At 53.8% G+C, this 24,074-nt stretch overlaps 1 protein-coding gene across 1 annotated transcript; it reads left to right on the top strand.

Moving 5' to 3' along the window:
• Positions 1-83: 83 nt before the first annotated feature.
• On the top strand, positions 84-23,770 carry POLR2A (RNA polymerase II subunit A). The gene is made up of 29 exons (XM_004594798.3): positions 84-597; positions 11,033-11,165; positions 11,291-11,427; positions 11,524-11,697; positions 11,788-12,069; positions 12,380-12,541; positions 12,639-12,859; positions 13,058-13,190; positions 13,504-13,628; positions 13,726-13,936; positions 14,713-14,922; positions 15,000-15,168; positions 15,288-15,382; positions 15,518-15,721; positions 15,873-16,095; positions 16,337-16,520; positions 16,748-16,919; positions 17,010-17,115; positions 17,282-17,487; positions 19,044-19,268; positions 19,392-19,638; positions 19,973-20,073; positions 20,600-20,704; positions 20,799-20,981; positions 21,095-21,298; positions 21,397-21,583; positions 21,689-21,802; positions 21,972-22,121; positions 22,240-23,770. The coding sequence occupies exons 1-29, from the start codon at positions 505-507 to the stop codon at positions 23,394-23,396; spliced, it is 5,913 nt and encodes a 1,970-aa protein (XP_004594855.1). The 5' UTR covers positions 84-504; the 3' UTR covers positions 23,397-23,770.
• Positions 23,771-24,074: the final 304 nt, after the last annotated feature.

The raw sequence follows: 24,074 nt of genomic DNA, 5'->3' as shown, positions 1-24,074 counted from the left end.
GGCGGCCCCCGTAGCGCAAGGGAGGGCGGGAAAGGAAGGGGCGGGGACGTCGGGCGAGGCTATAAAAGGCGTCACTCGGCCGTTCGCTCCTCAGAAGCGCCGAGAGCGCGGCCGGGACGGTTGGGAAGAAGGCGGCTCCCGGGAGGGGGAGCGACAAACTGCCGTAGCCTCTGCCGTTCTGGATCCCGGTTACTTATTTATTCGTTACCCTTTTTTTCTTCTTCCTCCTTCCCGAAACCTTTACCTTTCCTCCCCTGCCTCTTTTTTTTTTTTTTCAAGAGCCGAAAAAAAAAATCATCTCCGGGAAGGGGGGAGACGGGCTGCTCTCCTTTCTCATTTCCCCGCCTCCTTCCCTCCCTCACCTCCTCCCTCCCTCCCGCTCTTCCCTCCCTACTCGGGGAAGTCCTTCCCGGTGGCCGCCCCGACGGGATCTGAGCGCCTGGGCGGCGGCGGCGCAGCCTTTTTGTAGCGAGGTTTGCGCCTGCGCAGCGCGCCCGCTCGGCCATGCACGGGGGCGGCCCACCCTCCGGGGACAGCGCATGCCCGCTGCGCACCATCAAGAGAGTGCAGTTCGGAGTCCTCAGTCCGGATGAGCTGGTAAGCTGCTCGGCCGTGCCCCGCCTTCTCCCGGCGGGCGGGGCTTGACGGTGGCTGCGGAAACTTGGCGCTGCTCTGGGCTGCCGGGCAGTGTGTGTCGGGGGGTCAGCCTCGCGCCCCCACCCCCCGTCAGGGCTACCTGTGGCACGGGTTTTGAGTGAGTTTAGTGTTGTGATGGGGTTAGGGTGGGGATCCGGGCTGAAGAGGGGTGAAGGGTTCCACACCTGGGAGTTGGCCAAGTTCAACGAGATCAGACGCACCCTGGGGGTTCTTTGCAAGCTTGGGCAGGAAACGGAACCTCGGATTTCTGTCCCCCTCCCCTACCTTGCACCAGCACCTGCCGCAATGGGGAGAGGACATAGGGGAGCAGACTCACCGCCATGGCAAGGGACAGGGGAGACGATAAGCTTGTAAATAAAGGAATGAACAAGAGAATTTGGCTCATGGCGGGTTCCTCGAATGAAACCGAAACGGAATGGTGGCTGTGGAGAGTCGCTAAGGCGGGCTGCCTTGCTGAGGCAGGTGTCAGGGTCGGGGAAGGGCTGTTGGAGGAGGTGACTGGAACAGTGAGAAAGCAGTTATTTATACCGAGGTCTGGGGTGAGAGCCTTTCTGGCGGAGGGGACAGCAAGCGTGGAAGGCTCGGGCTGGGAGGCCAGGAGTAAGCCGGGCCAGTGTGGGCTTAGGAGGCAGCGCGAACTCCAGTTTTCAGCTGTTGGACGTTTCAGGCAGGACTGTGGTATGAAGTCTCCTCTTTACAGAAGGCTGCTGGGGTGGGGGGCAGGGAAAGGCCAGAGAGCAGGGTTAGTCCCCAGGGAGGGCCGCTGGCTCCTGGGACTTCTTCCTTGGAGTGTGGAGGAGGGAGCCGGTTGGCTGGAGAGAACCGAGTTAATGGCTTTGTTGGTGGAGGGACAGAACTCTGCTGTGTGAGGAGTCAGAGCGTCCTGACCTTGCACCAGACCACAGAATGGATTCCAGATGGAACTTTAAGTTAAAAAAAAAAAAAAAAGCCTTAAGTTACCAGAAAACACACATGTCTTGGGAGGGCTGAAATGGCGCAGCAAACCTTAATAATAACAACAATATGTAAACTTGATGAGTTCCTGAAATGAAAGCACCCTGTGATAGCAATGCAGATTTCACTACATAAAAAAAAGTAAGAGCCATTTCTGTTTATCAGAAATGGTGAGCAGAGTTAACTAAAGAAAACAGATCAAGCAAGAGAGATTTATAATATATGGGCAGGGTTATTCGATTTCTTAATACTATATAAGTTCAGGGACATTAAATCAGGAAAGTACACATCTAGAAAAAGGAATGAAGGAAATAAATTCACAGATGTTGGGCAGATAACCAGTAGAAAAATTGAGGGGCAGGGGCTGAAGTTGCCACTTGGAACACCTGCCCTCCCTTCCTCCAGGGTTCCTGGTTGGAGTCCTGGTTCTTCTGCCAAACGTCCAGCTTCCTGCTCAAGTTTGCTCTGGGAGGGAGCAGCTGATGGATCACGGTTGGGTCTCTGCCACCACTGGGAAACCAGGGTTGAGTTCTGGGATTTGCCTGGCCCATCCTCGGCATTGCATACGTTTAGGGAGTGAACCACTGGGTGGAAAAGCTCTGCCTTTCAAATGCGATGAAAATAAAATGAATTTTAAATTGCTCAGGCTACTAATAACATAACTGAAAATAAAACTTTCTTATTTTTCCCTGCTGCTAAAAATACTGGGAAATAAGCTTATAAATACTTACATAGTGTTGGTAGAATAAATTGATAAAACTGAGCTCAGCGTGATGGCACAGTGGCTAAATTCTCACCTTGCAAGCACCAGGATCCCTGTAGCTCCATTTCCTGTTTGGTTCCCTGATTGTGGCCTGGGAAAGCAGTAGAGCATGACCCAAAACATTGGGATCCTGCACCTGTGTGGGAGACCCAGAGGAAGCTCCTGGCTTCGAATTGGCTCAGCTCTGGCCAGCTGGGGGGGAAACGAACCAGGGGATGGAAAATTTTTCTGTCTCTCCTCTCTGTAAATCTAATCTGCCTTTCCAATAAAAATAAATGCATTTTTTTAAAAGGTTTATTTTATTTTTATTACAAAGTCAGATATACTGAGAGGAGGAGCGATAGAGAGGAAGTGGAGCTGCCGGGATTAGAACCAGTGGCCATATGGGATCAAGGCGAGGACCTTAGCCACTAGGCCACGCTGCCAAGCCCTAAATGCATTTTTTTAAACAAATAAATTGATACAACTGTTTTGGTGGACAGTCTGACAGCTTTGTAAACCTTCTTGAAAAGTTTGTCCACCTTCTAATACATGTATGTATCTTTGACCTCAGCACTAGCACTTTCAAGGTTTATTTTTATTTATTTATTTGAAAGAGTTCCAGAGAGGGAGAGCCAGGAAGAGCTCTCAGGTGCTGGTTCGCTCCATGGGTGGCCAGGTGTTAGCCAGGTGCTCCATCTGGGTCTTCCACGGGGTGGCAGGGCCCCCAAACACTTGGGCCATCTTCCCAGGCACATTGGTGAGGAGCTGATTGAGAAGTGCAGCCACCAAGGCTTGAATCAGTGCTTATAGGATGCTAAAGCCTAGACCTGTATTCTTACGTGAAAATTCCTGGGGCAGGCACTAAATAACCCACTTATTGGAAGGCCTGGGTTCGATTGCTGGCTCCAACCGCTGCTGTCAGCTTCCTGCCAGTGTAAACCCAGGAAGGCAATGGTTCTTGTGTCCCGGGTGAAAGAGCTGACCCTGCCTCTGGACTTTGACCCAAGCCACTTGATGCATTTGGAGTGTGAAGTAGTTGATGGGAGTTTGCTCTCTTTCTTTGTGATTTTTTTTTTAAGATTTATTTATTTTTATTGGAAAGTCAGATATACAGAGAAGAGGCCGTAATGACCAGAGCTGAGCTGATCTGAAACCAGGAACCAGGAGCCTCTTCTGGGTCTCCCACGCGGGTGCAGGGTCCCAAATCTTTGGGCCATCATCCACTGCTTTCCCAGGCCACAGGCAGGGAGCTGGATGGGAAGTGGAACTGCCATACCACATGTTTGCCTTAATTTAAGATGATATGATGTTATGTATAACCTATTATGTTATGTATGTTATATGTTGTGTATAAACCAAAATTGAAATGTCAATGAGGTGGTCACAGAAGGTGGTTAAGAACTTGCATTTACTCTCAACATATTGGTTACTCATTACTACGTCAATTAATTCCATGGTGATGGAAATTTTCGCTCGAGCTTTTGATTGCTGGCTCTGTTTTCAGACCAGAGAGGGTATACCTAAGAAACCGATGAACTTGGGCTGGGCAGCGTGGCCTAGTGGCTAAGGTCCTCGCCTTGATCCCATATGGCCGCTGGTTCTAATCCCGGCAGCTCCACTTCCTCTCTATCTCTCCTCTCAGTATATCTGACTTTGTAATAAAAATAAAATTAAATTAAATTAAAAAAAAGAAACCGATGAACTTGACTGGACAATAAGATGCTGGACTCTATGTTTGGTATATGCTTGCAATGGGGGATTCTCAACTGAACTTGAACTATGGTTATGCAACAAGGTGGAGGAATCCACCATGGTGGGAAGGTTTGGGGAGGGGTGGGGAGAATCCAAGTACCTATGAAACTGTGTCACATAATACAATGTAATTAATGAATTAATTAAAAAAAGATTTATTTTTATTGGAAAGTCAGATATGCAGAGAAGAGGCCGTAATGACCAGAGCTGAGCTGATCTGAAACCAGGAACCAGGAGCCTCTTCTGGGTCTCCCACGCGGGTGCAGGGTCCCAAATCTTTGGGCCGTCCTGCTTTCCCAGGCCACAAGCAGGGAGCTGGATGGGAAGTGGAACTGCCAGGACAGAAGCCAGCATCCATATGGGATCAGGGCACAAGCAAGGCGAGGACTTAAGCCACTAGGCTATTGCGCTGGGCCCTCTGTGCTTCTTAAGTAATCTAGTATTACTTAAAATATAGTAATCTCTTGGTTTCTCTTGGTTTCTCTCTCCTTCCCTGAGTTCAGAAACCTGAAAGGCAGGTTTGGTTCTTTTCTCCTGCACTCTCCACTTGCTATTTTGTCTCTTGCCTTTCAAAATATGTCTGGAATCCAGCCCCCTGCGGCCATCTCCACCTTGATGTCCCACCATCAGCCCCACTAAGTCAAGCAGGAGAGAGGGGCCATTGCATCACATCTCTCCCTGCCCCGAAGCCCATTAGGAGACTGTCAGCTCCTCACCTCTGTGGGAGGTTCTCCATGATGGGCTCCCTGCTAGCTGTCCCTGCTTGGCTTCTGTTACCTGCTGTGACTCCCTTGTCCTCCAGCATGCCAAGCTTATTCCTGCCTCAAAGACTTTGTTCTTTGCCATTCCTGCCGCTCCAACAGCCATCTCTTGGGCCTCAGCCTGCCCCTCATCCACCTGTGTGTTCTCCCTTGAGATGTATAGTGCCAGAGGCCCTTACCTGACCCGCAGTAGCACCTTTCACTCTCTCCAGTGTCCTCCACCTGTTGTCCTTTATGATCTATCGGGGCAACGCGTAGCTGCTCTGTTTCTTGCAGTCCCATCAGTAATAAATCTCACAGGGACCTTGTTCATTGTTTCTCTCTGCTGCCTCAGCATCTCAGATGGTACCTTCATGCCTGGTAGGCCTGTAATGGAGTTGTTGAAGAAATAAGTTGATGAAATAAGCAAGCAATTGTGTGCAAACATACATGTTGGAACATTTTTATTATTGCAGTGTTATGTGAAAATGAGTTTTAAGTCAAACATTGGCAAATAGGAATCTGATTGAAGAACTCCAGGTCTGGTCTGTTAGAGAGAACAAGACCTGCCTGCCTGATAGGCTGCCTCCAGTCTCCCGGGCTGTGCTGCGCCTGCCGCGCCGGCCCTGGGCGCAAGGAGATGGTTCCCACTTTCAGGAGAAGCAGGAGTGAGTGCCCTTGTTAAGTGGCCCAGGAACTACTAATGCCAAGTAGTTTTCTCAACATTAGATGGCGCTAAATGCCTGTCAGTGACGTCACGTTGTGCAGCTGGGTGCTCCCACAGTTGGTGAGTACAGGTCAAAGTCTGTTGGAGCGAGAAATAGGGCGATGCTGTCCCATAGGAGTTCAAACTTTTCTAAGTTGTCCAGTGCCTAATTGGTGCCATAGTGACTTATTGTGGTTATTGGAAAGGAAATTTAAAAGTATATTTTTTCTATTATTTATTTTTATTGGAAAGTTAGATATACAGAGAGGAGGGGAGAAAGAGGAAGATTTTCCGTCTGCCGATTTCATTCCCCAAGTGGACGCAATGGCTGGAGCTCAGCCGATCCAAAGTTAGGAGCCAGGAGTTCTTCCAGGTCTCCCTTGCGGGTGCAGGGTCCCAAGGCTTTGGGCCGTCCTCAACTGCTTTCCCAGGCCACAAGCAGGGAGCTGGATGGGAAGCGGGGCCCCTGGAACACAAACTGGCGTTGTATGGAATCCTGGTGCATGCAGGGTGAAGACTTTAGCCACTAGGCTACTGTGCCGGGCCCCAAATAATTTTTAGGCATAAGTTTTTTTAATTTTTTTTTAAAGATTTATTTATTTTTATTACAAAGTCAGATCTACAGAGAGGAAGATCTTCTGTCCGATGATTTACTCCCCAAGTGACCGCAATTGCCGGTGCTGCGCCGATCCGAAGCCAGGAACCAGGAACCTGGAACCTCTTCCGGGTCTCCCACGCGGGTGCAGGGTCCCAAAGCATTGGGCCGTCCTCAACTGCTTTCCCAGGCCACAAGCAGGGAGCTGGATGGGAAGCAGGGCCGCCGGGATTAGAACCGGCGCCCATATGGGATCCCGGTGCATTCAAGTCGAGGACTTTAGCCACTAGGCCACAGTGCCGGGCCCTAGGCATAACATTTTAAACAGTAAAATATCTTTTACTATAGTAAACTTTTCAGTATATATGATTTTTTCAAATGGCTGACAGGTTTCTGGGACAATACTTAGCAAATTGTTGAAGTCTGGGAGCTTAATATCAGTGGTTCTTTGGCCTAAGGAATGCTGTTGAAACTAGTGACACACTAAACACACTGTGTGATACTGTTAAGTAATCTCTGGCTACATGGACAAGTTGCAGAACGGCAGATAGGATGATGCCATATTTGTTCAAATGGGAACATATTTGTATTTTTTTTTCAAATATGTGAAATAGAGCAGGTGAAATGACAAGCTCGGGGACCTGCATTGCAGCCTGAGTGCTGGTTTGAGTCCTGGCTGCTCTGCCTCTCATGCCGCTGCCTGCTGCTGCGCCTGCGCTGTGCGCTTGGCTTCCTCCCTCCCGCACGGGGTAGAGCTCCTGACTGAGTCCTGGCCATTTCAGGCATTTGGGAAGTAAAACCAGCAGGTGGAAGATTGTCTCTGTCCCTTGCCAATAAGCAAATAAAAACACACGGGACAGTGGTTGCAAAACCTCATGGGGTCGCCTCTGGGCAGGAGGGTTATGGGACCGGTGGATGCTGTCCTGCATCTGTGTTTTGAGGGAATTCTGCTTTGGGTTGGAGGAAGGGTAACTTGGCTTCTCAACCAGTGGTGTTTAAGGTGACGTAATTTCCAGTCTTAGGAGTAGGGGGTTTGGATGTACAGAGGGCTCTTAGAATTGGCTTTGAAGGGGCTGTGGTCATTGCAGTGATGCGATGGATTTAAAATTCACACAAAATTGGGGAAATGGGGTGCTTGATTCTATATATAGGACTCAACCCTGCTTGTTAAAGACATGAATATAGAGCTATACTTTTCTTTAAGACTTATTTATTTTATTGGAAAGGCAGATTTACAGAGAGGAGAAACAGAAAGATCTTCTATCTGCTGGTTTACTCCCCAAATGGCTACAATGGAGCCAGGAGCTTCTTCCAGGTCTCCCACATGGGTGCAGGGTCCCAAGGCTTTTTACCATTCTTAACTGCTTTCCCAGGCCACAAGCAGAGAGCTGGAAGGGAAGTGGAGTAGCTGGCACATGAACTGGCACCCATATGGGATCCCAGTGGACACAAGGCGAGGAAGATTTAGCCACTAGGCCCCTGACTGGGTCCAGATGTATACTTGACTTTATTTATGACCTGTTACTCAAAGAAGGATTTAAAACAATAATCCACTGTTTCAGGTAGAGTGTGGGCCAGGTGATGAGTCATAAGATTATCCTTATCTCCAAGTGTCCTATAATCTAAGGAGGGATTTCCTATAGACCCAGCAAGTAGCTTTGTGACCCTGCCATGTGCTGCTGAGTGTGCCAGGCCTGAGGATAAAGATCAGCCTGCAGCGATGACACCGACAGGGTCTCAGGACTCTTAAAACTGCTCAAGAAAGACCCTCACATGTTCTCCACATTGGGGTTTCTAAGATGACATCAAGTGGACATCCCCACTGTGCACTGGCATTGCTTAGCAGGTGGGAGCAGCCCATCTCTCTCCCTTCTTCCCCCAATCCCTTAAACACACGAGAAAAGGGAAATTGGAAGTGTTTTTCCCATTCACCTTCCTGGCCCCTGTGCCTCAAACATGCCCCACCCTGATTGGTGCTCCTCATTGTCATGCATCCTTATCAACCAAGTAAACATCATTGAAAATAGAAATTTTAAGAATACATAAAATATCAACCTGATCCTTGCCCTTTGGGATTTACAGCCCAGTGGCAGAGAAAGGTGACCAAGTCGTTCAGGTTGGCCTGAGAACCCTGCTGGGGTGTGGATAAAGCTAGAGATAAGGCCAGATAAGAGGTAGCCAAGACTTTTGAGAACATTTAGCTGACTCTTACAGAATAAGTGGACATTTATTTGAAAGAGGGCCTGAAAAGCCACAGGGCTTTTGAGCATTCTTTGGTCCTTGGAGCACAGGCATGGAGAATGAGCAACGCCGTGGGAGAGTTGTGAAGTGTAAGGACCTTGCGGGCTGAGGAGCATGACCGCGTATTTATTGAGCTTCCCGGCAGGCCTGTGACGCCAGCGACCTGTGACTGGCCACTCCCTCGGGAGCCTGACCTTTATCCTGTCGGCAGAGCCAGTGCGTGCTTGGAGGCTGGTGTTGCTTGTTCACAGTCCACCGTAATTGTTAACCTATGCTCTAGGACTAGTCCCTGGCTTTAGCCAAGAGGCTCCTGCCCACTGCCCGGGGATCTCCTGGCCCCAGTGGCGAATGTCTGGGAGCAGGTCCCTGGCAGTGGGGTTTGCTCAGGGAGCGTGGCCTTTGAGCAGTGAGAGGTGTGGGATTTGGAGTGAGGGTTCCCTTGGTCCCCTCACTCATGCCTGCCATGTACGTGCCTATCTTTGCCTTTATGCGTTGCATTCAAGGGGAACAGACCCCTTTTCGTGCTTCTCAGGGGACTCCATGCAACTGGTGAGGTGTTAGTTGCACATCTCAGGCCTGTCTGCTTTGGGTGTTGGTACCATTGGCTTTCTACCCAGCAGGGGCTGATTGGATCCATTGTCAGGGTGACTGGTTTGACTGTTGGTGGGTAGCCACCTCTTCCCTTCCCATGGTACAGTGTCCTAAGCAAGACTGCTCAGGCTAGCAAACATTTGTTGGGGTGCTGCTGTGTGTCAGGCAAGCACGTGGGGTGTGGATGACTAGGAGGTACTCCCTGCCCAAGAGGAACACTACAGGGAAGCCAGGCTGCCCTGGAAGAGTCCGTGGTGTCATAGTAAGGCTGTAGAAGGGTCAGCTTGCTTTAGTGGGGAGGTGCACAATGGCTGCCTGGCCACGACGGGGGCTACGCTATTCTGGAGCAGGAGCCAGGGGATTGGGAGGTGTGTGCTACTTAAAGAGCAAGGCCCGGCATGCCATGGGGTATCACGTATGCAGACAAGGGGCCTCAGGAACAAGCAGCGTGTATGCCAGCAAAGGTGGGAACGTAGTGATGTCCTTTGGGTCAGTCCACTAAGTGTGGGTATCCTGGGGGCGAGCAGGTGTGATGTGTAGATTCCATTTTAGAAGGAGCTTCCTAGTTGCCTGCATGTGGATTGGAGAGAGGCAGGCTGGCAGCCCACAGGTGCCCTTCAGAGACCTGCACAGGAAAAGGGTTGAAGGAGGGGCAAAAGGGATGAGAAATGGAGAGATTTAACCTGGGCATGAGGGGACATTGCCAAGGGCCACTGAGGTATTTATAACATCATTCACAGGCCGTAGGAAATTGTCAACTTAAAAATTAATCTTCTGTAGAGTCACTGAATTTTGACTCCTGCCTTAGGTTGCTTTGGCAGGGCCAGACCAAATTATTTGTTACTATTGTTGTTATTTAAAGATTTATTTATTTGAAAGGCAAACCTTATAGGAAGAGACACAGAGAGGTCTTCCATCTGCCGGTTCACTCCCCAAATGGCTAGGAGCCAGGAGTTTCCGGGTCTCCCATGCTGGTGCAGGGTCCCAAGACTTTGGGCCGTCCTCCACTGCTTTCCCAGGATATGAACAGGGAGCTGGATGGGAACTGGAGCAGCCAGGTCTTGAACTGGCGCCCATATGGGATGCTACAGGCGGAGGATTAGCCTGTTAAGCCACCGTACTGGCCCCTCTACTTTTCTAAGATTTTTTTTAATAAGTCAGAGAAAGAGACAGGCAGAAGGAAAGATCTTCCATCACTGGCTCATTCACCAGTTGATCACAGTACCCAGCTCAGAGTCAGGCCAAAGCCTAACTTCATCTTAGGTCTCCACATGGGTGGCAGAGGCTCACCTGGGCCATCTTCTGCTGGTTTTCTCACACCGTCAGCAGGTAGCTGAGTCTGAAGTAGAGCAGCCGGGACTTGAGCCAGAACCCAGATAGGATGCTGCTGTCACAGGCAGTGGCTTTACCGGCTACGCCACAGTGCTGCCTCTCCCCACCCAGGGATTCTGGCAAGTCACTTGGCACCTGATGGTTTCCACCAAGCTGTCCTAGCACCACATTCTCACAGCTTGTGATAAAATGTCCGTCTAGACAGGGAAGGGTCCTGGCAGGTCAGCCCCTTGAGAAAGAGAGAGAAAGATTGGGGTGGATAGTCAAGACAGTGTCTCCCAGGGCCTGTCTGCATCGGCATGTGAAGCTGGTCTTGGCAGGCTGCTGGCAGGGCGCCTGGATACTCATGGTAGGGATGCGGTACAGAGGGGTCTCAAGTTCATGGCTGACTTCAGCCTAGAGCAAGAAGGTTAACTTGGACTTTCTGCTTGTTTTATCCTTAAAACACTTTACTCTTTCTGGGATTAAATCCCATGGATGTCAGTCATCTAAAATTCAGCCCAAAGAAATGCAAGTCCTGGAGGAGGTGACTTGCATGGAGCCTTAGCGTGAGTCCCGAGTGAGCGTTAGGCTGGTGCTGTTCTCCCGGGCAGTTTGACTGTCTCTGAAAGTGTTCCGGGTTTTCTCAGGTCTTAGCCCAGATCCCCCAACCACAGAAGCTAGGAATCCTGTTCCAGGCCTTTCTTTGTTTTCATTTTTGTTTTTGTTTTGCCCTATAGAAGCGAATGTCTGTGACAGAGGGTGGTATCAAATACCCGGAGACAACAGAGGGAGGCCGTCCCAAGCTGGGGGGGCTGATGGATCCACGGCAGGGGGTGATTGAACGGACTGGCCGCTGCCAGACATGTGCAGGTGAGTGCTGGGGTTGGGTGAGGATCCCCAAGGGACGAGAGAGGCTGGAAAGCAGGGCTGAGGATGGCCACCTGGTGACCTCTCCAAGGTGAGCAGTGGAGAGCATCAGGTGCCTGTTCCCACAGGAAACATGACAGAGTGTCCAGGCCACTTTGGCCACATCGAGCTGGCCAAGCCTGTGTTTCACGTGGGCTTCCTGGTAAAGACCATGAAGGTCTTGCGCTGCGTCTGCTTCTTCTGCTCCAAACTTCTTGTGGACTCTGTGAGTGTGGACGGGGCCCTGCCTGGGAGGGACAGCTGGCGGGGGGGAGGTGGCAGGGCAAATGACACCCACTGCCTCCCCCCCATTCTGGTCCAGAACAACCCGAAGATCAAGGACATCCTGGCCAAGTCCAAGGGCCAGCCCAAGAAGCGGCTCACTCACGTCTACGACCTCTGCAAAGGCAAAAACATCTGTGAGGGCGGGGAGGAGATGGACAACAAGTTTGGTGTGGAGCAGCCCGAGGGCGATGAGGATCTGACCAAGGAAAAGGTGACTGGGCCGGCAGGAGGCTGCAGGAGGGACTGGTGTGGCAGGGGAGCGGCCTGTCCTCCAGCCCTGACCGCCCCTCTCCCCTGGAAGGGCCACGGGGGCTGCGGGCGCTACCAGCCGCGGATCCGGCGCTCGGGCCTGGAGCTGTATGCGGAGTGGAAGCACGTGAATGAGGACTCCCAGGAGAAGAAGATCCTGCTGAGCCCCGAGCGAGTGCATGAGATCTTCAAGCGCATCTCGGATGAGGAGTGCTTCGTGCTGGGCATGGAGCCACGCTACGCCCGGCCCGAGTGGATGATTGTCACGGTGCTGCCCGTGCCTCCGCTCTCCGTAAGGCCTGCTGTGGTGATGCAGGGCTCCGCCCGCAACCAGGTCAGTGGCCCTAGGACACTGCCTGCCTTCCCCCTCCTGGGGTGGCGAGGATGGCAGTGAGCACAGGCCAGCAATGTGAAGCAGACAGATTCAGGGTTAAAACTACCCGGCCACTTTTCAGCCGTTTGATATTTAAGGACATTCATGTGGTTCCAGGCACAAAGAGACTTCCCCAACATTAAAATGGGTGACAGATCTGTCCCCTGGGTGGCACTCAGGAGAGAGGTAGCCAGTGTACCCAGCAGGAATGCACCATGCACCCACCCCAGGCGGCTGGGCTGACAGCCCTGCCCACCGCTCCCCACCCCAGGATGATCTAACCCACAAGCTGGCTGACATCGTGAAGATCAACAACCAGCTGCGGCGGAACGAGCAGAACGGCGCGGCCGCCCACGTCATCGCGGAGGACGTGAAGCTGCTGCAGTTCCACGTGGCCACCATGGTGGACAACGAGCTGCCCGGCCTACCCCGAGTCAGTGCCTGCTAACCCAAGTTGCCCGCTGGGCCTCAGCTCTGGACAAAGGCCTTGCCTTGCCTGCTGAGTTGTCCCACTCCATGTTCCCTCACAGGCCATGCAGAAGTCGGGGCGTCCCCTCAAGTCCCTGAAGCAGCGGCTGAAGGGCAAGGAAGGCCGCGTGCGAGGAAACCTGATGGGCAAGCGAGTGGACTTCTCCGCCCGCACCGTCATCACCCCCGACCCCAACCTCTCCATCGACCAGGTCGGCGTGCCCCGCTCCATCGCCGCCAACATGACCTTTGCCGAGATTGTCACTCCCTTCAACATTGACAGGTGGGCCTGCCCCCATGGGGGAGGGGTTGGGAGAGACACAGTCTTCTCCCCTTCGGGACTTTACGTGCCCCCCCTCGGGAGTGGGCTTGGAGCCAGGTGTGCAAGTTCAGGAGTGTCTTCCCCTTGGGGCTTTGGGTGTTGGGTGGCTTCAAGGTCTTTGTGGAAGTGTTTTATTTACCGCACCTCTCTCCTTCCTAGACTGCAGGAACTAGTTCGCAGGGGGAACAGCCAGTACCCAGGGGCCAAGTACATCATCCGAGACAACGGCGATCGCATTGACTTGCGTTTCCACCCGAAGCCCAGTGACCTTCACCTACAGACAGGCTACAAGGCACGTAACCAGCCAGGGCTCCTGCTGCCCACCTGAGCTGGAAGCTTTCTGGAGTGGGGAGCGGGGATTGGGCTGTTTGTAGTTAGAATCTGTCGGTCTGCTGCTCAGACCGAGTTCCTTGAGGTCGGTGGGTTCTGTGTTTGGTTTGCTCCCATTCACCAGTTATCTGGCCCAGAGAGAGTGCAGTGACTTTTTCGAGTGCAACAGCACCCACAATCATCTCCTTCAGGCGACAGGACCTTGTCAATCCGTTGTCCTTTCCCTCTTGGCTTGCCTTCTCCACTGAGATCTTTCCCATGCATTGCCTCCCCAGGTGGAACGGCACATGTGTGACGGGGACATTGTCATCTTCAACCGGCAGCCAACTCTGCACAAAATGTCCATGATGGGGCATCGGGTCCGCATCCTCCCCTGGTCTACTTTCCGCTTGAATCTTAGGTCAGTCCCTGGCCGGGAGCAGGAGCAGGGGCGGCCAGGCCGCTTCCGGCTTCACTGCCGGTGTCTTCCCGCCACTGACTTCTCTCTTTGGCTGCAGTGTGACAACTCCGTACAATGCAGACTTTGATGGGGATGAGATGAACCTGCACCTGCCACAGTCCCTGGAGACGCGGGCCGAGATCCAGGAGCTGGCCATGGTGCCTCGCATGATTGTCACGCCACAGAGCAACCGGCCTGTCATGGGCATTGTGCAGGACACACTCACGGCCGTGCGCAAGTTCACCAAGAGAGATGTCTTCCTTGAGCGGGTGTGTGGTCCACATGGGCGGGCAGGGGCTCTGGCTGGGGCAGGAAGTGCTGTGATTTGTTCCTGACTTGATGAGGTGGAACGAGGAGTCGGGAAAGGTCATTCCCCTTGGCTTTGGCTCCTCACTTAATGTCTTGACATTTTGTATAATTCGAGGTCTTATCCAAAGGAAAAATATGACCTTATTGAGATCTTACTTTTCTCTTTATATTCACTTTCACTTCCTAATCATTAAAAGAAATTTAAGGGCCTGGTGTGGTAGCCTAGTGGCTAAAGTCCCTGCCTTGCGTGCGCTGGCATCCCATATGGGTGCCTGTTTGTATCCTGTCTGCTCCATTTCCAGCTCCCTGCTTGTGGCCTGGAAAAGCAGGAGAGGACACCCAAAGCCTTGGGACCCTGCCACTTGCGTGGGAGACCCGGAAGAAGCTCCTGGTTTCGGATTGACTCAGTTCTGGCCTTTGTGGCCACTTGGGGAGTGGACCCACAGATAGAAAATCTTTCTCTCTGTCTCTCCTTCTCTCTGTAAATCTGACTTTCTGGCACATGCAAGGTGAGGACTTTAGCCACTGGGCTACCGCACCAGGCCCCTAAAAAGAATTCTTAAAGGAAAAAAAAATGGGTTTATTATTGAAGCAAATCTGAGTCTCATTATTGCAGTGACTTTCATTGGAGAGGTGTGCAGCCCAGCCTTCTTCCCTGAAAGCTGGCCCCTGGCCGACAGTGCTGGGATGAGACCAACAATGTGACTTCCTGTGTATCCTGCCCTGTGTCTCTCAGGGGGAAGTGATGAACCTCCTCATGTTCCTGTCCACGTGGGATGGGAAGGTGCCACAGCCCGCCATCCTGAAGCCCCGGCCGCTATGGACGGGCAAGCAGATCTTCTCCCTCATCATCCCCGGCCATATCAACTGCATCCGCACCCACAGTACCCACCCCGACGACGAGGACAGCGGCCCCTACAAGCACATCTCCCCTGGGGACACAAAGGTAGGGATTTGGCACGTTGGGCACGGGAGTCCGGACCAGAAGAGGCGCTGAGCGTGGCGTGCCTTGTCCGCCCGCAGGTGGTGGTGGAGAATGGTGAGCTGATCATGGGCATCCTGTGTAAGAAGTCCCTGGGTACCTCGGCTGGCTCCCTGGTGCACATCTCCTACCTGGAGATGGGCCACGACGTCACTCGTCTCTTCTACTCCAACATTCAGACCGTCATCAACAACTGGCTGCTCATCGAAGGTGGGCGGCGGCTCCCCGAAGCCCCTGCGTCTCCCTGGGTTTGCTGTCTGTCCAGCTTACCCTCGTGACTGCTCCGGAAATCCCCAGTGGGGCTTGCTTATTCCTGTCCTCACCTCCAGGTCACACCATCGGCATTGGGGACTCCATCGCTGACTCTAAGACTTACCAGGACATTCAGAACACTATTAAAAAAGCCAAACAGGATGTGATTGAGGTAAGAGGGAGGCGTGGGCAGAGACTGAGTGAGAGGCTCTCTTGGAGTTTGAGCCTGACACTAACTAGCAAGAGCACAGGTTCGAGGGACGGGGTTGGATGTGGAGTCATGTCTCACTGAGCACGCCATCTCCAGGTCATCGAGAAGGCCCATAACAACGAGCTGGAGCCCACCCCCGGCAACACGCTGCGGCAGACGTTTGAGAACCAGGTGAATCGCATTCTCAACGATGCCCGAGACAAGACTGGCTCCTCTGCCCAGAAATCCCTGTCTGAGTACAACAACTTCAAGTCCATGGTCGTGTCCGGAGCTAAAGGGTCTAAGATCAACATCTCCCAGGTGACGAGCCTTGACTAGCTGATAGGGGGCCACCCGGAAGTCTGCGTATAGGAAAAAAGGGGTTGGGTTGCGACTATGGGGTTCTTGGCGGGGAAGGAATGGGAACTCTGGTGCCAGAGGAGTTAAATGCATCTGCCTTTCTGGCCCCCAGGTTATTGCTGTTGTCGGGCAGCAGAACGTTGAGGGCAAGCGGATCCCGTTTGGCTTTAAGCACCGGACTCTGCCTCACTTCATCAAGGATGACTACGGGCCCGAGAGCCGCGGCTTCGTGGAGAACTCCTACCTGGCCGGCCTCACACCGACTGAGTTCTTCTTCCATGCCATGGGAGGGCGTGAGGGGCTCATCGACACAGCCGTCAAGACTGCTGAGACAGGTGAGGCCTTCCCCGGGGACCCACAAGCTGGGGGCAGAGAGAGCCCTGGTGGGGGATGGGATGCCTAGGTCTTTTTCTGGAGTGAAGCTCAAGGGCTGTTCATTTCATGGCAGCCATGCCGCAGGGCTAGGGCTGTGGGCTCTGTTCCTGGCCCCTAGGCTCCAGCCCGTCTTACTGTGGAGCCTTTGGGCTTCGTCATCCTCTTCCTGCTTTGGGGCTTAGCACTGGTTCCCTCACCCAGGATACATCCAGCGGCGGTTGATCAAGTCCATGGAGTCAGTGATGGTGAAGTATGATGCCACCGTGCGCAACTCCATCAACCAGGTGGTACAGCTGCGCTATGGCGAGGATGGCCTGGCGGGCGAGAGTGTGGAGTTCCAGAACCTAGCCACGCTGAAGCCCTCCAACAAGGCATTCGAAAAGAAGTGAGGAAGCAGGCGGGCAAGCAGACGGGTGCCCTCGCCCCATGAGGTTCAGGGCTGGGTTGGAGAAGCCCCGCATGTGGCCCAAAGTGGTAGCCACTTGGGGATGAGGAGGAGGCCTGATCCCTGCAGCACAGGACAGAGTAGCTGTGTGGGGCAGTCTTGAGTCTCTGCCAAAACCCCCATGGAGGTGGGTGATGACACCTTCCTATGCCCCTTGCCCCCTGCAGGTTCCGCTTTGATTACACCAACGAGAGGGCGCTGCGGCGCACCCTGCAGGAGGACCTGGTAAAGGATGTGCTGAGCAACGCACATATTCAGAACGAGCTGGAGCGTGAGTTTGAGCGTATGCGTGAGGACCGCGAGGTGCTCAGGGTCATCTTCCCGACTGGTGACAGCAAGGTGTGTGCAACAGCTCTGGTCTGGGAAACGCCGCTGCTGCTGCTGGCTGACGGGCCTGACCCGCTTCTCCCATGGTCTCCTCTCCCCTAGGTCGTTCTTCCCTGTAACCTGCTGCGCATGATCTGGAACGCACAGAAGATCTTCCACATCAACCCTCGCCTGCCCTCCGACCTGCACCCCATCAAAGTGGTGGAGGGTGAGTGCCTGCTTCTGGGCAGGGGAGGGGGCGAGGAGGGCCTCTGCCTCCAGGATCCTCCATGTGACGGTCCTCTGGCCCTTCTGGGCAGGGGAGGGGGACTAGGAGGGCCTCTGCCTCCAGGATCCTCCATGTGACGGTCCTCTGGCCCTTCTGCACTTCCCAGGAGTCAAGGAGCTGAGCAAGAAGCTGGTCATTGTGAACGGGGATGACCCGCTGAGCCGGCAGGCGCAGGAGAACGCCACGCTGCTCTTCAACATCCACCTGCGCTCCACACTGTGCTCGCGCCGCATGGCCGAGGAGTTTCGGCTCAGCGGAGAGGCCTTCGACTGGCTGCTGGGGGAGATTGAGTCTAAGTTCAACCAGGCCATTGTGAGTATGAAGCTCCCTCCTCAGCTTCGAGAGGACTCCCGTAGTTCCCGATCACCCAAAACGCAGAACTTCAAAAAGTCACAGTAAAGAATTCAAAGAAAGGTTTATTTTGGTGGTGCAAAAACAATTTTAAATCCATGGGTAGTTTTTTTCATAAAAGACATTTTTCTGTGAACTTTTTAAGACCCCTCCACAGCAAGCTCACCGCGGGCTTGCTGTGGACCAGGTCCTGCGTCTGGTGGCATTTGTGAGCCTATTGAGGGAGAGATGATGTGTCCCATGTGGCAGCCACAAAAACTGAGGCTCGGAGAGCGATTGCACGGAAAATGAATCGTGTAGTTGGCTTACGAAATAGCATCATTCTGTATTGCTCTAGGATTCTAATTTAGACAGGGGTGGGAAACTGGAGTTGGCGAAAAAGAGATGGATACTGGAACCTGCTTTCACTGTCCGAGGATTTTATAGGATACTGGGAAAAGGGAAAGCATAATTACAGGCATCTTTTGAATCTGATCTAACTCCAGTTTTATAAATTAGTAATTAAAAATACACTAAGGAGTGGTGCCAAACACTACCAAACAAATGAAAGAGGACTCAAATGGCAAGAGAACCTGTGTTCATTGATAGACTATGTTTTGTTTTTGTTTTTGTTTTCTTTACGATTTTTACTTATTTGAACGGTAAAGTGGCAGAGAAGGAGAATTTGTATTTGCTGGTTCATTTTCTGCAGGTGGTCACAAGTCAGGTCTGGACCGGGCAGCAATTAGGAACTCTGTCCTCGTCTCCAGAGCGGGTGCAGGGTGTGCCTCTTCCACTGCCTTCCCATGTACATTAACAGGGAGCTGGATTGGAAGCAGAGCGGCCAGCACTCAAGCCAGTGTTCTGATACAGGATGCTACTGCTCAGCTTAACCCACTATGCTAGGTTGAGTTTTGTGGAGTGTGATTTCATTGTGTAAAATGATGCACGTGGGCAGTTTTGGATCACAGCTGGAGTATTTTGTTCTAAATTTGCAGCATATCAAGAGCTATATGATATGTGGTAATTCAAAGCAGTATCCAAAGAGTAGGCCAAACAGAATTGGTTTTATGACTTTCTCTGCTGTTCCACAGTTATTCTCTGCTGTGTCTCCTTTAACATGAGTTGGGGGTCTGGCATGATGGCTAAATTGGCTAGTCCTTCCCTTGCACTCACTGGGATCCCATATGGGCACCAGTTCATGTTCCAGCTACTCCACTTCCCATCCAGCTCCCTGCCTTGGCCTGGTAAAGCAGTAGAGGACAGCCCAAAGCCTTGGGACCCTGCACCCACATGGGACACTCAACAGGGGCTGCTGGCTCCTGGCTTCGGTTGGCTCAGCTCTGGCCATTGTGGCCACTTGGGGAGTGAACCAGAGGATGGAAGGTCTTTCTGTTTCTCTCTGTGGATCTGCCTTTCCAATAAAAATAAATCTTAGGAAACAAAAACAAAATAAGTGGATGTTTCCAACCCTAACTGCCTCCCACTTCCAGTCTCAGAAGAGAGACTGGCCTTGTCTGACATTGACTTTTCCCTAGGCCCATCCCGGGGAGATGGTGGGAGCTCTGGCTGCACAGTCGCTCGGGGAGCCTGCTACCCAGATGACCTTGAACACCTTCCACTATGCTGGTGTGTCAGCCAAGAACGTAACGCTGGGTGTGCCGCGACTGAAGGAGCTCATCAACATCTCTAAGAAGCCAAAGACCCCCTCGCTCACTGTCTTCCTGTTGGGCCAGTCTGCACGCGATGCCGAGAGGGCCAAGGTAAGGGTCAGGGCCCCAGGCTGGAAGAGGAGGTGAACGCTCCCTCCTAGACCAGGTTTTGGGTTCCCATGTTGGAAAAGGCCTTCAAAGCTGCCCCGATGCCTGAGTTCCTGTCTCTTCCAGGACATTCTGTGCCGCCTGGAACACACAACATTGAGGAAGGTGACTGCCAACACAGCCATCTACTACGACCCCAACCCCCAGAGCACCGTGGTGGCCGAGGACCAGGAGTGGGTGAATGTCTACTACGAGATGCCGGACTTTGATGTGGCCCGCATCTCCCCCTGGCTGCTGCGAGTGGAGCTGGACCGGAAGCACATGACTGACCGGAAACTGACCATGGAACAGATTGCTGAGAAGATCAATGCCGGTGAGACTGTGTGGAGAGACCCTGCGTGGGAGTTCCACAGGGGTGCCAACCCCTGGCTGGGGTACTGCACTTGAGTGCTGGGAAAAAGCCACCATCCCCACCATCTGGGTTCCAGTTCTGCCCTCCAGGGCATCTGGCCTCGAGGTCACAGGCCTGTGGTCTTGGCACCTCCACATCTGTATCTTTTCCTTTCTCAGTGTTTGCTCCTTCTAGAAGGGGGTTCTACAGAAAAGGAAGGCTCTGTGCAGAGACCAGTGGAGCTGCAGAGGAAATGTGGCCATGTGGGAGTCCTGCCAGGCATAGCCCCCTTCTCACAGCTCGCTGTGCCCCCCAGGGTTTGGCGATGACTTGAATTGCATCTTCAATGACGACAATGCCGAGAAGCTGGTGCTGCGGATCCGCATCATGAACAGTGACGAAAACAAGATGCAGGAGGTTCGGCCCCAGGACTGCCGGCTGGTGGGCAGGGAGTGGCAGGTCCAGGCAGCCCTGGGGACGTGAAGTGCAGCATCAGTGTCTTTCAAGTCCAGCACAACAGCCCAGTGGAGCAGAGGGCATGCTCCTGCCCCAGGTCCCCACGGGTCATTCTGGCAGTACAGTGTGGGGGCGGGCCAGATTGCACAGGTTGAGCAGGAACTCCTGTGTCACAAGAGTGGGAGGACCGTGGGTTTGACTGGTGACTCTGCCTCTTGGCCTGGCTCCTAAGAGACTGTTGAGCTTGCGTGAGTACCTGATGCTTAAATAGTTGCAAGAATTCTCGAAGTGCCATGTTGCAGGTGCCGGCTTTACTCTGTGCGGCGGTGCTGGCCCTGCTTTTGCTATTACCATAAAGTCACAGTGATAGATAATCTCCCGGAGCTCAGGAAGCAGACTGGTGGCCGGCTCTGGGTCCTCGGAGAGGCTGTGGAATCTGGAAGAGACAGCAGGTTCTTTCTGTAAGTGCCCGCATCTCTCATGGCAGGAGGAGGAGGTGGTGGACAAGATGGATGATGATGTTTTTCTGCGCTGCATTGAGTCCAACATGCTGACAGACATGACCTTGCAGGGCATCGAGCAGATCAGCAAGGTCAGCTGTCCTCCTGAAACCGCCCGCTATCCTCCCACCTGCGCCAAGCTCGGCACGCCACCAACCCACGTTGCCTGTGTCTCCCCCCCGCCAGGTGTACATGCACTTGCCACAGACAGACAACAAGAAGAAGATTATTATCACGGAGGACGGCGAGTTCAAGGCCCTGCAGGAGTGGATCCTGGAAACGGACGGCGTGAGCTTGATGCGGGTGCTGAGCGAGAAGGACGTGGACCCGGTACGCACCACGTCCAACGACATCGTGGAGATCTTCACGGTGAGCCCTCTGGCTTTCAAGCCCCGCGTCCTCGGCTCTCCACTCAAGGTCTGCGGGGAGGAGGGGACGGAGCTACGCAGCCTTGACTCCTCTCCTATCCCCTGCCCCACTAGGTGCTGGGCATCGAGGCTGTGCGGAAGGCGCTGGAGCGGGAGCTCTACCACGTCATCTCCTTTGACGGTTCCTATGTCAATTACCGGCATTTGGCCCTCCTGTGTGATACCATGACTTGCCGGGGCCACTTGATGGCCATCACCCGGCACGGAGTCAACCGCCAGGATACTGGGCCCCTCATGAAATGTTCCTTTGAGGAAACGGTGAGGGCAGCACCTGAGCGGGATGGTGGGGGGAGACAGGCTGGCCGGGCAGGGCTGAGTGGCAAGGGCTGAGGGGCTGTCTCCTCCCGGCTGTTCAGGTGGATGTGCTCATGGAAGCCGCTGCCCATGGGGAGAGCGACCCCATGAAGGGGGTCTCGGAGAACATCATGCTGGGCCAGCTGGCACCTGCAGGCACCGGCTGCTTCGACCTCCTACTCGACGCCGAGAAGTGCAAATATGGCATGGAGATCCCCACCAACATCCCTGGCCTGGGAGCCGCCGGACGTGAGTGCAGGACCTCAGTGGGTGGGTGGGCAGGCAGCCAGGGGAGGAAGGTAGCAGTGGCCTGGAGAGGCTGCCCCTCCTGAGTCCCTACCTGCATGTTTGTAGCCACTGGCATGTTCTTCGGCTCGGCCCCCAGTCCCATGGGAGGAATCTCTCCAGCCATGACACCCTGGAACCAAGGTGCAACCCCAGCCTACGGTGCCTGGTCCCCCAGCGTGGGTGAGTAAACCAATCCAGGAAGAGGCCTTGGTGTGGGCCCCCATGGGCGCCTCAGATGGTGGACAGTGAGTGGCCTTTGTTGGGGGCCACGGGCCTGCCTGGAGGGCTGGGGAAGGGGGCCCTCCATGGGGCTCCTGCACCAACCGGTTTGAACCTGCTTCCATTTCAGGGAGTGGGATGACCCCCGGAGCAGCTGGCTTCTCACCCAGTGCTGCTTCAGATGCCAGTGGCTTCAGCCCCGGCTACTCCCCTGCCTGGTCACCCACACCAGGCTCACCCGGCTCCCCGGGCCCCTCCAGCCCGTACATCCCTTCCCCAGGTGAGTGGCCGCCATCTGGCCTGAAGGCTCATTGTCGCCTCCTCCTCCTTCTCTTCCTCCTCTATCCTCCCTTCCAGGTTTTCTCTCACTTACCTCCCTTCCTGTTTTTCTCCCACAGGGGGTGCCATGTCTCCCAGCTACTCACCAACATCACCTGCATACGAGCCCCGCTCCCCAGGGGGCTACACCCCCCAGAGTCCTTCCTACTCCCCCACTTCACCCTCCTACTCTCCAACCTCTCCATCCTATTCTCCAACCAGCCCCAACTACAGTCCCACTTCGCCCAGCTACTCTCCTACCTCTCCTAGCTACTCTCCCACTTCCCCCAGCTACTCCCCTACCTCTCCGAGCTACTCCCCGACCTCGCCCAGCTACTCTCCGACCTCCCCCAGCTACTCACCCACATCTCCCAGTTACTCACCCACCTCCCCCAGCTACTCGCCCACCTCTCCCAGCTACTCACCCACCTCTCCCAGCTACTCCCCAACTTCACCCAGCTACTCCCCCACCTCGCCCAGCTACTCTCCAACATCCCCAAGCTACTCACCAACTTCTCCAAGCTACTCACCAACTTCTCCAAGTTACTCGCCTACTAGCCCTAACTATTCTCCAACCAGTCCAAACTATACCCCAACGTCACCCAGTTACAGCCCGACATCACCCAGCTATTCGCCTACGAGCCCCAACTACACGCCGACCAGCCCCAACTACAGCCCCACCTCTCCAAGTTACTCTCCAACTTCCCCCAGTTATTCTCCCACCTCACCCAGCTACTCCCCTTCCAGCCCACGATACACCCCACAGTCTCCAACCTATACCCCGAGCTCACCCAGCTACAGCCCCAGCTCACCCAGCTACAGCCCCACTTCACCCAAGTACACCCCAACCAGTCCTTCCTACAGCCCCAGCTCACCAGAGTACACCCCAACCTCTCCCAAGTACTCGCCTACCAGCCCCAAATATTCGCCCACCTCACCCAAGTACTCGCCCACCAGCCCTACCTACTCTCCTACTACCCCCAAGTACTCACCCACGTCTCCCACATACTCGCCAACCTCTCCTGTGTACACCCCAACCTCTCCCAAGTACTCACCCACCAGCCCCACCTACTCACCCACTTCCCCGAAGTACTCACCCACCAGCCCCACCTACTCACCCACCTCCCCCAAGGGCTCTACCTACTCGCCCACTTCGCCTGGCTACTCGCCCACCAGCCCCACCTACAGCCTCACCAGCCCAGCCATCAGTCCGGACGACAGCGACGAGGAAAACTGAGGGCGAGCGGACGCGGTGGCAGCTGGCTAGCGCCTGCTGTCCTCTCCCCTACTGCACAGGCCACAGGCCTCCCGCCTGGCTCCTTTGTATATAGTTCCTTGTGACAAATTCGGGTTGAAGTTCAGAACCCCGTTTCTGAGGTTCTTTGCATATTCTCTACACGTGTTGTCTCAGACCCCGTGTGCTAGCTATGACTCCACCCCACCTGCCACGTCTGACCCTGACGTGAAGAGCTCACCTGTGGCTCAACTGGGGGAAGAGGAGGTTTCCTTCATAGGATAATTCTGTTTCCAGTTTGGTACTATCAGAACAAAGCTGAAGCTGCCTTTTGTCTGTTATTTTATTTTTTGGAAGTTTAAATAAAGTTTACTAATTTGACCAAAACTTCTGTGTGTGTTGGATGCCTGATTAGTCTGAGGGAGCTAGGCTGGGAACTTGTTGGGGTCCATGCAGTGGATGTGGGGGACACGAAGGTGTGAAGAGTATTGTTCCACTGCAGGCAGGGCCTCAAGGAACTTCCCGCTGTATGGCAGGGTCCAGGATGTCTCTACAACCACCTGAATGCAGCTCCACCTTCCTTTGCATGGACACCGGACCACCCTGCCGAAGAATTCTAATCCATTCGGTCGTTGTTTGCTACTGTGGAGTTGGCTCTTTTACTCAATGTGAGCTTGGAGG

Source organism: Ochotona princeps, chromosome 17, assembly GCF_030435755.1.
Source record: "Ochotona princeps isolate mOchPri1 chromosome 17, mOchPri1.hap1, whole genome shotgun sequence".
Taxonomy (NCBI): domain Eukaryota; kingdom Metazoa; phylum Chordata; class Mammalia; order Lagomorpha; family Ochotonidae; genus Ochotona; species Ochotona princeps.
Note: the sequence above shows the minus strand (reverse complement) of the source record. Positions and strands in the feature narration are given on the sequence as shown.

Bases quoted from the DNA above. Each gene is read 5' to 3' on its own strand.
- POLR2A (XM_004594798.3), top strand. From the start codon at position 505: ATGCACGGGGGCGGCCCACCCTCCGGGGACAGCGCATGCCCGCTGCGC. The intron at 20,705-20,798 runs GTCAGCTGTCCT...CCCCCCCGCCAG, and splicing joins GCATCGAGCAGATCAGCAAG to GTGTACATGCACTTGCCACA. The intron at 21,803-21,971 runs GTGAGTAAACCA...CTTCCATTTCAG, and splicing joins TGCCTGGTCCCCCAGCGTGG to GGAGTGGGATGACCCCCGGA.